Raw genomic sequence first — 16,699 nt, 5'->3', positions numbered from 1 at the left:
GGATTTTATGTTGGGGGTGGGTGATGTCTGTGTTCTAACTGGAGTCCTTGAGCATCTGAGCTCGAGCTATTTGTGTACTTAATTGTATGTTTAGTCATGCTTTGCTTGGTCTGTTATTATGAATCGTTTATGACACACTCCCTTGTGATCTTTCTTGCATGATATGATGTTTGAAATGAGTAAGCATGAATTTTAGTCCTTTTTTAAAAAAAAAAATTTTAAAAAAAGTTTCTTACTTTTCATGCATGCTTAAGTACTTTGTCTGCCTACATTAGGTCTTGTATGCTTAGAATTATACTACTTAGCTTGCATTTTTGTTGTCACTCCGATAGGCCCTACTGATTAGATAGTGTCTTGTATGATAGATTGTAGTGTAATACTAAGGAAAGAGAATGATTAATTTTCCTATTTAAAAAAGTCTGCAGATAAAAAAAAAAATGTTGTACTAAAAAGAAAATATCATGAAAAAGAACGAAACGAAAAAAAAAAATGAACTTGTAATGTTATGCATGATTAGGGGTAGAAAGAGCTACCTTTATTGTGGTTAGTTAGAACACTCATGAGAAAAGAGTGAGTATAGTTCTCTACAGTAATGTGTGAATGCTAATGCCCCTAGGTAAAATAAATGCACATATAGGACCTAGAGTTTAATTTCAGGCATCTCAATTGACATATTACTGCTTTTATTTTTTTGGCACTTAACAATTTGTGCAAGCCAGTGTAGGAGAAAACGAATTGGGAGTTATTTAAAACTATTCCGGATTGCTAAAACTTAATTAGGAGGGCTTTGAATTTACTCTTGCATGAATAAGATTAGAATTAGTTTTGATTTGTGTTTCATTGATTGATTATGAGTTGATTGATTGTTGAGTACACGTTAAATCCTATTAAACTGTTGAAACTGAATTTGAGTGTATATGTGTGATTGTTTGCTTTATTCTACCTTGCTCAAAGACTATCAAGAATTAAGTTAGGGATGTTTGATAGCACTAAAAATGTGGTATCTTTTCCCACTTAATTTAGGATTTTTCAATGATTTTATGTGTCTATTTGGCTATTTTGTAGGTTTCAAGCATATTAAGGGTATAAGTGGACATTAGTGACAGAATTGACTAACACGGGTTAAAACGGCTCCAGTTTGGTTGGACGGATTTCATTGCCTAAATTTAGACCAAATAGTTTTTAACCATTTCCACTAAAATTAATGTAGTAATGGTAGCATAGATCGAACACATGGAGCCCTTGAATTTTCCAGTGAAATAGTTTACAACCCAAGTGTAACCAATGGGAAGGGGGTGGGTGTTTGAAATTTGTTTTGATGCAAGAAAATTTAAATAGCATAAAATAAAAGCACAAATCAAAGGTTTAAGGAATTATATGAAAAAACCTAGCTTGGGTTGTATGAAATTTTCATTTTTCAAAATATTTGATCAATGAATTCTTATTACCAAAATTAATCAATTATTTACACTTATCCAATTCAATTAGAAAAGCTAATTAAAATTTCCTAAACAACTTTCTAGTCCAATTCGAAAAAATGAAAAGCATGCATATTTAAATTATCCTAATTGCATTAAGATCTAGAGAATGTTAGATAGAATATTTAACTTTCAAGTGTCTGATTAAATATTTGTTTGGTTCAATTCTAAGTTGGTAGAATAATACTAATCTTAACCAATTCGAGCCAACTTAACCTATTTCTTTATATAAATCAACATACAATCAAGTGTCACGAATTGAACGTTAATCAAAAGCAATATGATACAATCCCCAAGCGTACGATGATATGATAATATTTTATTAAACACAAAATTGAATCCAGCAAATACAAGAATTTGGTTCGAAAACTCACAAATACATGAAAATCAGGAAACTCCTAGAAACTCAAGCTAAAAAAATGTTACCTTATTCTATAATCGACATACGATTATTAGGTTTGAGTTCGAATACATCTACTAACCAAAAGCACAAGAAAAGTAGAGAGAAATCGAGTTCCAATCAGCAAAAATTGGAGATCCAAATCCTAGGCAACTAAAATTCTTTTTATAGAATTCGAAATAGCGTCAAGGCAGCATCACGGTGCTATGTGCTTTTCATGAATTTGGAGCACTCTGCCTTTTGGTGCTGAGCTTGGGACCATAAAGCGTCGCGACACCGTGAAAGCAGGGGCAAAACTTGTAATTCTTGATTCTTCCTTCCCATTTGATATAATTTAGCTCTGGTTAAACCCATTTTAGCTCTATTCCATCACTAATGCCCGGTTCTACTGTTATATATTAATAGTATACCACTCATTATTTGAATCCATTTTTTTTAAAGGTATTATAATTAAAGTATGGGGTGGGAATATCGAACCTCAGATCTCGATCTGAGATCGATAGTACAAGCATTATGTCAGTTAAGCTACACTCTTGTTGACTATTTGAATCCATTTTAAAGTATTGTGTTGGTGTATCATTAGTATATCAATACTCATTCAAAATTCAATTTCAAAATATTATATATATATATATATATATATATATATATATAGTGCATCAGCAGTTATAGTTAGACACTTATTCAAAATTCATTTAAAGTATAAATTAGTCTATCAATATTGTATTGATGCTCATAAAAAACTAATATCAAGTATATTAGTAGTATATCAACATTGCTCCTAAATAAAATTAAGTATAACATTGATGTATTAATATCGGCATTAACTCAAATTCATTTTAAGTATAAAATATTGGTGTATCATTAGTACATCAATACTTTTTTAAAATACATTTGTTCAATTATATCAATAATATATCAATGTTCAAAATTCAATTTCAAGTGTAACATTGGTGCATCAATAGTTTATCAACATTCATTCAAAATGGTAACTAACATAACGGACTGAACCGTTATAAGTTGATTATAATATACTAGAAAAGTAATATTCTATAACAGATGAATAAGGATTGAAATTAAGTCCACGAATAATAGAAAATGAACAAATATTTCTTGATTTATGAATGATAAATTTGATATGTTCATTGTATAACTTATATACTTTATACTTGATATATCAGTCAAAATACATAAATAATAGCAAATGTATAAGCATTTGTTGAATAATAAATTCAATATATGAATGAGAATTTTGATATATCAATTGTATAACTTATATAATTTGATTGGTATATTAGTCAACTGATATACTAAATATAAAGTATATCAGATGACTAATATACCAAATATAAAGTATATCAGATATGCTATTGATATCTGCTAACAATAGGGGTAAATTTGGAATAATAAAAAATGAAAATTCTGCTTATACTATATTTGCAAATTTTGAAAAACTATTACTAAATTTGCAAATTTAAGAATATTTGTTTTCCTATTTTTGCAAGTTTCCCTTGTTCTTTAACATAAAATTATGATTTAATATTCATTAAATTTAACTAATAAATATTTGACATGAAATGAAGCTATCGAAAAATAGTGTCTTAAACTGTATATTTCTTGTTTCAAATTAATTTACAATGAATGTGTGAGATATTTTGAATGTTGTCCAAAATTTTTGGACAATTTTTAAAAGGTAATAAAATTTTTGAACGAATATATTTATAACTGAATATAAATTTTAAATAGTTGACATGATATATATATATATATATATATATATATATATATATATATATATATATATAATTGAAATAAAATTGATACAAAAATGATATAATAACCTGACTTAAATTATTATTTCGTGGGTAACTCTTTGATTCTTGGAAAGATAGTGACGTTTGGAGAGGAGAAAATAAAAACAAAAAAAAAAAAATCTTAAAATGAATCTTCTTGATTTCGGTAATATATATATATATATATATATATATATATATATATATATATATAAAATAAAACCTCCCATCAAAGTCCTTTTTTTCATTGTATTTGATTTAAAAATCATTTAGTATATGCGTACTAAATTCTAAATAATGCCATACCTATGTGAATAATTATAAGGTTATTTTATTTCATTAATTTAAGAAAAGTGAAAAAGAATTTAACATATCTGTAAATTTATATTGTCCATAACAAATACAAGAGTCAAGAAAGATTATAGAATGAAAACAATAATGGAAACACAATGAAACTTTGAAAAAGAAAAATGAATAGAAAATATTAAAACTTAAAATTAAGAAAATTAAATTAAGTTTTTACCAACACTATAAAAAAGACCACTTTCAGTCGTACAAAAAAAGTGTTACCTAATATATCTCTAATATTCTCAAACTTCTTTTCCAATATCAAAAAATAAGTAGTATGTTCTAAAAAAATAAATAATAGCTAGCTAATAATTATTGCTATAAATTTGTCAAAGAAACTTGTTTCTCTAAATGGCACAATCATTTCTTTTGGAATCAGTAAGGCAGTAAACAACGAAGTCATTCTAAAAAACTTTTTAATTACGTGAAAAATATAAAACGTAAATATTTTAATATCCAATCCAATTATTTCATTTAAGTGACATAATCAAAAGTTGCAAATCATTTTTTAGTTAAGTGACAAAATCAAAAGTTGCAAATCATTTTTAAGTATTGTTTTTTTTATTAAAAAAATTTCTTGTTGAACAAGAAATTAAAAAAAAAACCACAAACATTAACAGAAATATCTTAATATGGTCGATCAGACTATATTATATTCAAGTTTGATTTATGTTTATTTAACTTCATTGTTCTATTCTGAAATTTTATTTTAAATTAATTAATAGATAGTAATGCCTATAACGTAACTAAAAATGATTGTTCAATGAAAAATCAAGGTTAAAAATATAAATCTTGAAACTTATAAACCAAATTGAAACAAAACTTAAGGTAAAATTCTAACATTTTGAAACCTGGAAACTAAATTGAAACCAAACTCAAAATTTCAGGATTAAATGTATAACATTTCGAAAGTTATAGACCAAATAAAAATTATACCTAAACCTAAAGACTAAAAGTCATTTTTTTTCTAAAAGCAAGCTGCATATTTTATTAATATATACCAAAATGAAGAGATAATAACAAGCAAATAAGCTTGAAAAACACAGTCAAAGTTCATCCCTTTGAGAGAAAAAAAAATAAACAAAAGAAAAGAGAGAAAGAAAAGCAAAGATGGAGACAAGCAATAACCGTTTTGTTGGTGGTATTTCCACTAATTCATCAACAAATAAATGTATAACACATAAGAAATCCACGCATATACTTTCTGTTCAAATTTAAATGGGCAACCCCTCCTTTTAGTTCCAATTAAGGCATATATCCTCGACAAAAAGGTAAGTTTAAAATCCTCCATCTCTATATATATACTAAAAAACATATATATAACATTTTAAGGGAATTTTTTACGGAGAGAAAAAAATGTCAAACTATTTATAAGAATAGCAAAAAGAAAACACTAATAAACAATCTATCCACGTCTATCACATAGTATCAACGATAGACTTCTATAAGTTTCTATCACTGATACACACTGATGAACTTCTATCATCCTTTATCAAAGAAGATTAAGTTTTGTTATTTTGATCAATAGTTTTTCTTATTTTTCTATTTTAGAAATTCTCCCATATTTTAGTTAGTTGCCAAAAACGTCATCTTAGCATATATATTAATAAAATTTAACGTTTATTAGGTGTGTAAACTAAGTTGAAGTTTATGTTCACGTTTTAAGGCTTCATTCGATTGTGATTCTATGTTTTGTAAGTACGAATCATTCATGAACTAATATGTAAGTATGTATGTAAGAATATATGTATTAAAAATAATAGAAATATGGTATTTTCTAGAAGTATACAAATTCAATACTTAACCATACAAAACATGAATGATTGTTGTTGCTAGTAAGAAGGAAGATGAATCATTTTCGTCCTGAAAACAATTTTGTATTATTTTCGTTCATTATGGTCAATAATGTTAATAGCACATTTAAGAGGATTTTGTTAAACACTTGGAAGGATTTTGTATTTTGACACTTTTGCATGTATAATAGAAAAATTATATAACAATACTTCAGGTAATATCTAAAACCTATTAGGGAGCATATTGAATTTTCAACCATTATAAGTGAGTATTGTATTAAATAATAAGTACTTCATTGCATTCTATTTAGAAAAATATCATGTGTGAAAGTTATATAATTTTATTAATTAAACCTCATCTATGCATTAACTCTAATAATTTCTTTCATGAAATCGATATTTGTAAAATTTAACAAGTTTGAGAATTTTTACATAGATGATTTTCAAAAGTAGTTGTAATGAACGGTCTTAATTGATTCTTTGATGAAAGTTTAAAAATCTAATTGATACAAATTAAAATTTTCACACGATATTTGTCAAGCGCTTCTTACGAAAATGTAACGTTTCAATGGAGACGATTATTAGTTGGAATTAAAGCTATGTTAATTTAGTTGGTCTTTTTCTCCTTACATTATTGGACAGTAACTACCACTAATGGCCATCTAAGAATTTCCCTCTTAAATAGACATCAAGGGGACGTGTGTTCACCACACTTCAACTTCTTGATCATTTTCTTCGTCCCTTCTTTAATTTTCTTTCTAAGCCATATTTGCCTTTAATTCATCTTGAGTAGTTTTTCTTCTAAATCTTACCATGTCCACACCGAACCAAAGCAGCTCCCTCAACAGTTGCACTAAGTTTCCCCACCCTCACCATGACCAAATGACAACCTCCCACAACCATGTAGTAGATGAAATCCAATCCCAACCCTTTGACTACTCCAAACGGGCCCAGTGGCTACGCGCCGCCGTCCTCGGCGCCAACGATGGCCTTGTCTCTACGGCATCTCTCATGATGGGTGTCGGTGCCGTCAAACACGATGTCAAGGCCATGATCCTCACCGGCTTTGCTGGCCTCATTGCCGGTGCCTGTAGCATGGCCATCGGTGAGTTCGTATCCGTCTACTCTCAACTGGATATAGAAATGGCCCATATAAAAAGAAACAAGGATCATAGGAAGGAGTTGGAGGAAGAGGAGAGAGAGAAACTGCCTAACCCTCTTCAAGCGGCAGCGGCTTCGGCCTTGGCCTTTTCCACAGGGGCAATAGTGCCCCTGTTGGCCGCGGCGTTCATAAGGGCATATATGGTTCGTCTCGGGGTGGTGGTGGCAGCGGTGACGGTGGCTCTGGTAGCGTTCGGTTGGCTGGGAGCGACATTGGGGAAGGCGCCCATGATTAGGTCCATGGTAAGGGTCTTGATTGGAGGGTGGCTAGCCATGGCTGTGACTTTTGGATTGACTAAGTTGATTGGATCGAGTGGACTATGAGAGGGTAAATTTTATTTTGAATTATATATAACAATACTTTGTCGATCTTGTCAACCAATATGTACGAGGTGATTCTAAAATGGTTTTAAAACATTGTAAAACATGTTTTTAATCTTTCAAAACTAAATTTCATGATATAAAAATTGTCTTTAAAAAGATAAATTTTAATATTCAAAATAATTTTGAGTAACAACAACGTGTTTTATAGTGATTTAAAAATTGAAAAAAAATGATTTTGACAATTTTAAAATTACTCCCAAAAATATATTAAGAGCTACTGACTTCCTAATATGGAGTATTTTTTTTATCAAATAAAAATAGGTCATATTAGAAAGTCAATAATTAAAAGTATAATTGCACCCACATCATAAAGTTAGTAGAGGTGATGTTCTTGGTAATTGGTGTGTAAGTATTCTTCAATTAACTATGATATGAAATGGTGTGGGGTAGACAGTGATTATTGGAATTTTGGTTTATTTTATTTTGATTGGAGTTTGTTGTTTGAAATATATGGTAGTGTATGTATATGGTTAAACTAGAAGTTGTATATATTGGAAGGGAAGGAGAGAAGGCTAACATGGCCACTTTCTCTATGGGATATTTTTATGTACTTCAATCTCCTCTCTTAATAAATTTCTTGGTGAAATAATTCACTCTCTTTAGTTTTCAAATCTCTCTCCTCAACCCTAAGCATAGCTTTTTTTGTTCAAGCAATGATATAGTCTCTGTCAAGAGACCTGTGCTTAATAAGTCTCATCTCTATGATCTTTTGTATCAAATAACTTCTGTATATTATTGCATACTAGGAATAAAATTGGGATAGGATGAGAGTGATACGAGAGTGTCAATCTAATTAGCTGATCTCAAACATACCCTAAATCACTTACTAAATTCAAAAGTTTATGGAATCATGTTAGATATATTTGTAGTTTTGAATATTGGAACATAGACCTTACAGATTTACTAATTATAATTATATTCATTAGAGAAAGGAAATTTTTGTCACTAAGAGAGTCCTTGAAGCAATCAGTAAAGTTTGTGAAGTCGTTGGAACCATAGTATAAGATGTTAATAAAACATCAAATTGATGTTTATTTTAGTCACGCATGGATCCCACGAACTCATTGGATCAAATAAGAAGCAGAGTTTACCACTCCACTCTTTCCAACTCCAATTATTTGGGTCAAACACCCTCCTAAAAGTTTTATCGTTTTCCTCTAATGTTGTGTTAGGTTATATATAGTACTAAACTTAAAAGTTTAGATTGATAAATTATGATGTTATCGTAGCTTCTCTAATAGATTTAACTTTAAAATTTTTAAGGTAAACTTAATTGATTAAAAAAATATTTTAAATGAATTTGAGTTAAATAAGGACTTTTTCTTGAATTCAAAAAACTAAAAATTAAAAATAAATCTTTTTCCTTCTTTTCTAAAAAAAAATACTGAAATTAGGTTAGCCCTATCTATGAAGTTCAGCGGTTTGATTTTCCATCCCACTTGTTATATTCAACACTAAAAAAAACAACTCTCTAGTGATGACTTTTAAAAGCTTTATTCTTAAGATATGTGTAAAAATATTTATTTTCAATTATGTGTTACACATATGGAGTTTAACAAATAGTTAGAAGTTTAGTTTTTCTTCAAACTTGTATTCATTTATTAACTTCTTTTCATGAACACTAATGTACATATAAATATGGAAGATTATTAACTTATTATGAAGATACCATTTTCTCTCTCATATTTCTATCTCTACATTGGTTGAACAAGGTAAAAAACCATGACACTAATTTTCATTATTCTTTTTTAAAAGAAAAAAACTTTCATTATTGATTAAATATAATAATAGTTCTAACTTTTGTTATACTTTTATTAATTTTTTTCAATTAACTTTATAGTTTTTTTTTTTCTAAATTATGTCAAAGTAATTAACATTGTTTCAGCGTCTAGGTGGTTTATTAGATTTTCTTTTTCGAAGAATTGAGTGTATCACCAACCAACATAGCTCATCTGACATAGTATTCATAATATTAGAAAAATTCTCGATTTTTCAAGGAATTAAACAGCCAAACTGAGTTTGCAAGTTTGTATTGGAGAGCTGCTTTATCTGGCTTAAACAATTTTTGTGGGTTTTTTTTTATGGAAAAGTTTTCCACCATCAACTACCTTTTCTTCTCCTTTTTGAAATATCAATAGACTTTGTAACTTAATGAAGAATCTTAGTCAAATGGATAATCATATATCATAGAATATTAAAAGCTAATAATTGAATAATTGTTTCCTATAAAGAATTTTTTAAAAAAAGTATCCAATTACTTTTTGGAAAAATTTTATAGATAAGAGAAATGTCATACTATTTACACAAATAGCAAAAAAAATATTGATATACCTTTATCAACCTCTGTTAATAATAAATTTGTATCATTTTCTATCACTGATAGCATCAAAGATAAACACTGATAGACTTCTATTAGTCTCTATAAATAATACATTTCTATCAGTTTCTATCACATATAGACACTAATAGACTTCTATTAGTGTCTATCAGTCATAGACTTGTATCAGCTTCTATCACTAATAGATGCGAGTAGACTTCTACCAACGTCTACCTGTAATAGACATTAATAACAATATCTATCACAATTATCTAAAAGTAAAAAAATTTTCAATAACAATGTCTAGTGTATGTATCAGGAACTATCTAAAAACATAAAACAAAAATAAAATAAAAAATAAAAAAAAATACCAACAACTAGCAACAACAAAATGATTACCTACTGATAGCCAATTCATAGTAGTCTATCACTATAAGTGTCTATCTATCTAAAAGCAACAGAATTTTCATATTCAATAATAACTTCTAGTGTATAGTTGATGGCCAACAAAATTATGAATAAAATCATTTATCACTTATAGACAATGATAGTAAACTATCATTGTCTATCACAGATAGATAGTGATAGACAACTATCAGTGTCTATCTATAATAGATAATGATAAGGTTCTATCACTTGGCTTACCATTATCTATGATTATCATTCTAATTACTATTTTGGAACTAGCAACAAAACTACCAAGAACTACTATCACTTGATATGTTGACCTTTCATTGTCTATCATTATCATTTTAATTAATATTTTTAAACTAGTAACAAAACTATAAATAGAGAAGGAGAAGAAGAAGATTTATAATTGAAGAACTAATTAACATTTTTTTACTAGCAACAAAACTATAAATAAAAAAGAAGAAGATTTATAATTGAGGAAGAAGAAGGAGAAGCCGAAAGATGGAGAATGAGAATATAATTAAATTTTGCTATTTGTGTAAATATTTTTCTTCATTTTTCTATTTTTAAAAATCCTCTTATTTTTTATTGTTTAATTTAAAGAAAATTACAATGGATGAAAAAATAGATTAGAGAATTTGCAAAGGTTTCTAATGCATCAATTGAACTTTCAATTTTATGATAAATACATATTTCAATTTTTTTACTCTATTAAGGATCAATGTATGAAATATTCTTTAGTTCTTGTGTTATCATTATGTTTTTAGAAGTTTCAATTGCTTCTTCTTCATCTCAAATTGAAGGTGAGATTTATGAATGTCATTTGGAAGTTTAGAAAGATGTATATATAAGTAATATTTATTATGCGTTGTATTTCAACGAGAAAGGATTTATTTGCTTGTAAAAATAATTTGTTACATACATTCCATTTTTTAAGTTGTGAAGAATAATTTTGAGCTCAAGACATTTGAGATCAAATTTAAAATATGTTAGAGTTTGAATGTATTAATTAAGGAATATAACTGTTAAATTATTTGAAAAATATCAATCATAATTGCTCCATGATTATTCAATTTTCTTATAGGCAAGCGTCTTTAATCACAATTTAACTGTTATCGTATGTTCAGAATTTGAGATATAGTCAATGATCATTCAACATCGAAAGATATTATGCATCATATACATATATCGATTTAGGCTATTATAAAGCCTAGAGGGGAAAGGAAGTTGTTATGAAGTCGTTGAAAGGAGATGCCAATTTTTATTCTTTAATTCCCAAGGTTTTTATTTTTAAGTTGAAAGAAAATAATCCAATTAGTTCTTTCACTTGATATAGTATATCATTGATATGTTTAATAGTATATAGAGTATATTAGCTATGTACGCAACTAATATGTTGTATATTTGTTATAGATGTGCCCAATATAAAGTATTAGTCCATTCATATACCTATTATTTAGCATATCGATCAACTGATCTATCGACTATAAGTATATTAGTTATTATATCTTTTTTCAAATTTTTTCCATCTGTAAACCATTGATATGCTTTTAATAAGTGTTTTCTTTCTTATTGTAAGAAGTGATTTTGAAATTGTTAAAATCACTTTTGACATGCTTAAAATTACTTCGTAACATGTCTTTAATCATTTGAAATGAAATTAGTATTTAATTTTACACCTTTAAAGGTAATTTTCATATCATTAAAGTTGGATTTGAATGATTAAAAACATGTTTTATAGTAATTTTAAAAATGACAAAAGTGATTTTGACCATTTCAGAATCACTCTCAAATATGCCCTAATTTAATTGCCCTGGGTTTAGAGGGAATTTGTTATAAAGTTGTTGAAATGAGATGCTAAAGATTCTTGTTGAGAACTTCAGTTATTACTTCTTCAATCATAGGATGATCCTTTTATCAGTCTCAATAGACTCTTCGGTGAGGGATCAAGTTCTTAAGAAGAAAAATATAAAGTTTGAAGAATCGTGGATAAATTCTAAAGAATACAGAAATATTATCTCTGAGTGTTGGGAATGTCCTAAAACTCGTCATTTGTAAATGTTGAAAACATATTCTATTTATCAATAAAAGTATTATTGAGTATTTCATTCAATAAATTGTTATTGATATTGCATTCTGTTATAAAAATCTAATAAACGAATCTATGGCCATAATATGAATACTTTAACTTTATGTGGAGACATAAAAGTAGATCAAGTTTTAGTATATAACCAAAATAGTCTATATTTATATGGATGAGATTAGGTACCTTATTCTGGTGACACTATTGGATTCATCCCAATTTACATATTGATACAAATGATGTGATCCCAAAATCATTCATGTGGAGACATGTGAGTGAAGGCATCCTATGCAATGCGTTTACATAAGACCGGACCTCGGAATAGTCACTTTTCTTTATAACAACCATTTACTATTAAAACTGACTATTTCAAAAATATTGATGACCTAGGATAACTTGATCTTAATCCTGAGCTAACTATGAATTCCTGTTTATTCGGGATTATCCTTTGATCTGCATAGGTGAGAGTAGTCCAACAGCACTACTCAATAAGCCTCCCATTTTAGGGATAAGACCTGATAGATAGCCGAGGACATAGTTCTACAAGATGGAATTCGCTCCTACCCACTTTAGGGTTAGCAAATAGGTTGTTCTCTTAAGTATTGATTCCTCGTCTTGAACAACAGGCCCCGCCCTCTCATGATTGAAAGGGTCATGGTTTATTAGTTGGACTATAAACCAATTGTTCAATAGAAGATTAGTGTGAGCTTAAGGAGCAAGATGTATTTATAGGGGTAAAACGGTAATTTGGACCTAGCTGTAAATATGAACGACCTGTGAAGGATCGACTCACTGATTATGGTTAAAATGGATAAAAATATATTTACAGTGAGGAGAGTGCAACTATTGAGCTATAGTGTTGTGTCTCGGTAGTTAACAAATATTGATTAATTCGGTCGAAAGAGTTTAGTCAATTAATCTCATATCGTTAGAGCTCATGATTTGTAGGTTCATAAGGTTTCTCTTCTAGCTCATAAAATTATATCTTGGATTAGTGAATTGAGCGGATTTGAAATGTTCAAAATTAAAATTAGGGTTGTTGAATTTGAAATGTTCAAACTCAATTTAGGGTTTGGATAATTATATTTGATATAATTAAATGTTTAATTTAATAAAATTAAATGTAACCGGAGAGATTAATATTTAAATATTGATTTAAATATTGAATTACATGAATAGGATTCATGTATCAATTAGGTGTTTGATTAATTTAATATTTGATATTAAATTACTAATTAATTTTTTTTTAATTAAATAATTAAATTTGTAATTAATTATTTAAATTAAAAAATTTCAAATTTTTGAAATCCAAAAATTCGGCTTTGGATTAATTAAATTTGAATTTGAAAAATAAATTTTTGAATTTTTAAAATAAAATGAAAACGAGAAGTTTGTGGATTAATCCAACATCCTCTAATTAACACCTAGCCCGTTATAATCAATTCCTTGGGGTATCACTGAGTTGAAAATTGAAGTGCCTCCATGTCAATTCTTCATAATGCAGAAATTTCAGTTATTAAAATAGAGGAAAACTAAATTTCTGGAATTCAGACTTTCTCACAAAAACCCTCTTCCTTCCCTTCAATTCAGTGTTTCCACCACACATCCAAGCTAAAGAATAGTAGTGAAGGTCATTGTGGTGGTCTACTGTGGTTTTGGAGACCAAATTCGTGAAGAGGAACTGTGATTGAAGTGTTTCATCAAAGGTTGTAGTTTTAGAAACCCTTTATTCTGTAAAATGTGTTTTCACCATGCTTTTAAACTCAAATTAAGTGTAATTAGAGTGTTTATTGACTCTGATTTCTTCTGCTGTATGTTAGTTTACTCTATCAAAATGTACCCGAGTGTACATAATAAGCTGATATGTGCACAAAATAAACTGAGGTGTTTATAGTTACTAGTAAGATGGTAATTGTTATTGTTAGACTTGAGAAGTGAATGATGGGTTGATTACACATACTGCACTATTGATCTTTTGGGCTTAATGAAATCCAGACCCTATTCTAAATACCGGATACCACCTTTGATAATCAAACAAACATAAAACAGTGTGCTAAAAGCACAATTCGTGTGATGAGAAATCTCCACCATACACCTTGATGGCTGAGATTAGAGAAAGGCATTGTTGTAGTTTGTAGAACTCTAATGACTATTCTTTTCTTTTCTTTGTTGCAGAGAAAACAAAGAGAAAAGTAAAGAGAGAACCAGAGGGAGATGCTGCCGGAAATCGCCTGGACGATGAGGTTGCTTATCGTCTAGCCGATTGGAAGTAAAGCAGGAAGTCGCCTAGACGATAAGGGAAGAGTCATCTAGATGATGGAGGCTTTACTGAAGATCGTCTAGACGATGGGGTTCTAGTCGACGATGGTCTGCACAATAGAGGTGCCGAGGTAAATGATCGATGGCTCAAAGGTAAACGATAAAATAAGAAGATCGGAGAAGAAGATGAACACGACGATTTACGTGGTTCAGCCAAGGATAGCCTACGTCCACGGAGAAGCTAACGGGAGTTTTTATTAGGGAAAATTACAAGATCGCTACAAGATAAGTCTCAAGCTTTCTTGCACACTCTGTATTTTTTTTTTTTTTCATTCTCTTTCTTTTACATTTAGTTACAAAGTGTATATAAAGGTAGCTTAAATGTAACTGATTTGTAACAACCTTGAAGCTGTTTTCACCTTCCTATAATAACAGTTATTAAGTGGAATTGACTAGCATGCAACATGTAATAATGATGTCTCACAACGTACAGATACTAATCATGATTAAGCACATGAGAATCTCATAGTATACTCATATAAATCTCATTGATCAATACTACCAGATATTCAAATTTTTATTAAAACTATTTGGGTAGGCCAAAAATAATATCTTTACCAAATCGTTACCAACACATAAGTAGTAAACTCACTTACATGAAGTTGTGATTCAAGCCTAAATCATAAGCTTGCAATTTAGCTTCAATATTTAAGGCCTAAATACAGCAATTATCACTCCTTGGTCAGCTTGATACTAAACCAAATCGAGCCCGGAAATCCCTCTCTTTCTTCTAGCTCCGATGCTTGAAGTTACATTTTGGGGATTTGTGTTGGCTTTTAAAGACTTAGTGCGTGCAATTAACAAGAAGTTCTCTGCAGGGCTATTGCTCAATTCCCAGAGGGGGTCAGTTTATAGCTCTCCTCTCCTTATAGTCGAGTATATTATATAACCTCGAAAGGAGAATGAATACCATTTTAGCGAGTCTTTTTTCTCTCAAATAGGTAGGCTCAGTATGCTAAGGAAGCTTGATCCGTTTAGGGCTCATAGGAGGTAGGATAGAGAATTGAATTTCGCCTGCGAGATGAGTCTGGGGACCTTTAAGACTAGAAAAAAACTAAGTAAAAACTATAGGGTGGGCTTTGGCACGGATAATTGAGACTCCGTTCTAATTATACTAAAATAGAAAGAAGTTGGTTTCAACCCTAGGCTTAGAGTTGAGCTAGACCCGTTATGAATGACGAGTTCTTTCTTTCACTACTAACCCCAAGAAGTTTCAACATGCTGATACTTTCCATTTCGTCGAGCCCCAAGCTTGTGGTCCTCCTTTTAGTGTGGGTTCAATGGATGAATCTGTCAAGTCAAGGTCAATGTACGTAGCAGTAAGGATGGTGCAACGCCTATTTCTCGTTCTCGCTCGGGAGCCAAAACAAAAACGCCTGCTACCTTCAATGGTTCAAGTTTTACTATAATTACTTGACATGTGTTTGGATAACATCCTTGCAAACTTACTCTATAATTTTATAGGATTTACCAAAAAATCTGTTAATTTGAAATTTCTTCCAAGCCTCAAATAATGGAGAGGCGAAGATAAAGGACATCAATTTATAGTGGTTCGACCAAACTATAGATCTACATCCACTCTAGTCACTTCATTATAAATCACCAAGAACATAAGATATAATGAAAATCACAACTCAAAAGCAGTTCGCTTCCTGGAACCTCCAACATTATAAAATTGCAATAACACTCCACTAAACAATATTGAGCAAATTTTGAGAGTTTGAAGACTACTATGAAATTTGCTCAATGGAAGGTGATTTAGTGTAAAAGCATCGATTGTGAAAATTGACCTTCACTTAGAATATCTCTAAGAAAATGATATCAAATATCACTGTGTTTCATACGATCATGAAAAGTTTAATTTATCAAAGGTAGACTACATTATCACATAATACCCTTACTAACAATCAACAGCATAATTTACATCTACATAACCAATTTAAGTGGTTGGTCATGGAACTCTCATTTAGCATACAACAAACTATATGACAAAGTAGCTTTAATATATCGCTCATAAGCCACTAAACGGCAATGCTAATGATTTGTTCTAGGATCTCTACATAAATCTATTAACCACACTCATCAAATGAGAGGAAAGTTTAGTTACAAACCGATCAAAATACATCAAACTCCCAATTGCAAACATGTGTTAAATGTTCTTTTTTCAGTACTTAGAGATTGATTAACAGACAACTTAAAATGTCTAGCCAAT

General features: G+C 29.6%; 1 protein-coding gene across 1 annotated transcript; it reads left to right on the top strand.

Moving 5' to 3' along the window:
* The first annotated feature begins 6,514 nt into the window (after positions 1-6,514).
* Positions 6,515-7,968, top strand: LOC120086150 (vacuolar iron transporter homolog 2-like). The gene has a single exon (XM_039042625.1). It carries the CDS (start codon positions 6,626-6,628, stop codon positions 7,295-7,297), a length of 672 nt encoding a protein of 223 aa, XP_038898553.1. The 5' UTR covers positions 6,515-6,625; the 3' UTR covers positions 7,298-7,968.
* Positions 7,969-16,699: the final 8,731 nt, after the last annotated feature.

The sequence above is a fragment of the Benincasa hispida genome, chromosome 9 (genome assembly GCF_027475165.1).
Source record: "Benincasa hispida cultivar pf3 chromosome 9, pf3_genome.v1.1, whole genome shotgun sequence".
Classification (NCBI taxonomy): Eukaryota; Viridiplantae; Streptophyta; class Magnoliopsida; order Cucurbitales; family Cucurbitaceae; genus Benincasa; species Benincasa hispida.
Note: the sequence above shows the minus strand (reverse complement) of the source record. Positions and strands in the feature narration are given on the sequence as shown.

Coding starts and splice junctions, on each gene's coding strand:
- LOC120086150 (XM_039042625.1), top strand. CDS start 6,626: ATGTCCACACCGAACCAAAGCAGCTCCCTCAACAGTTGCACTAAGTTT.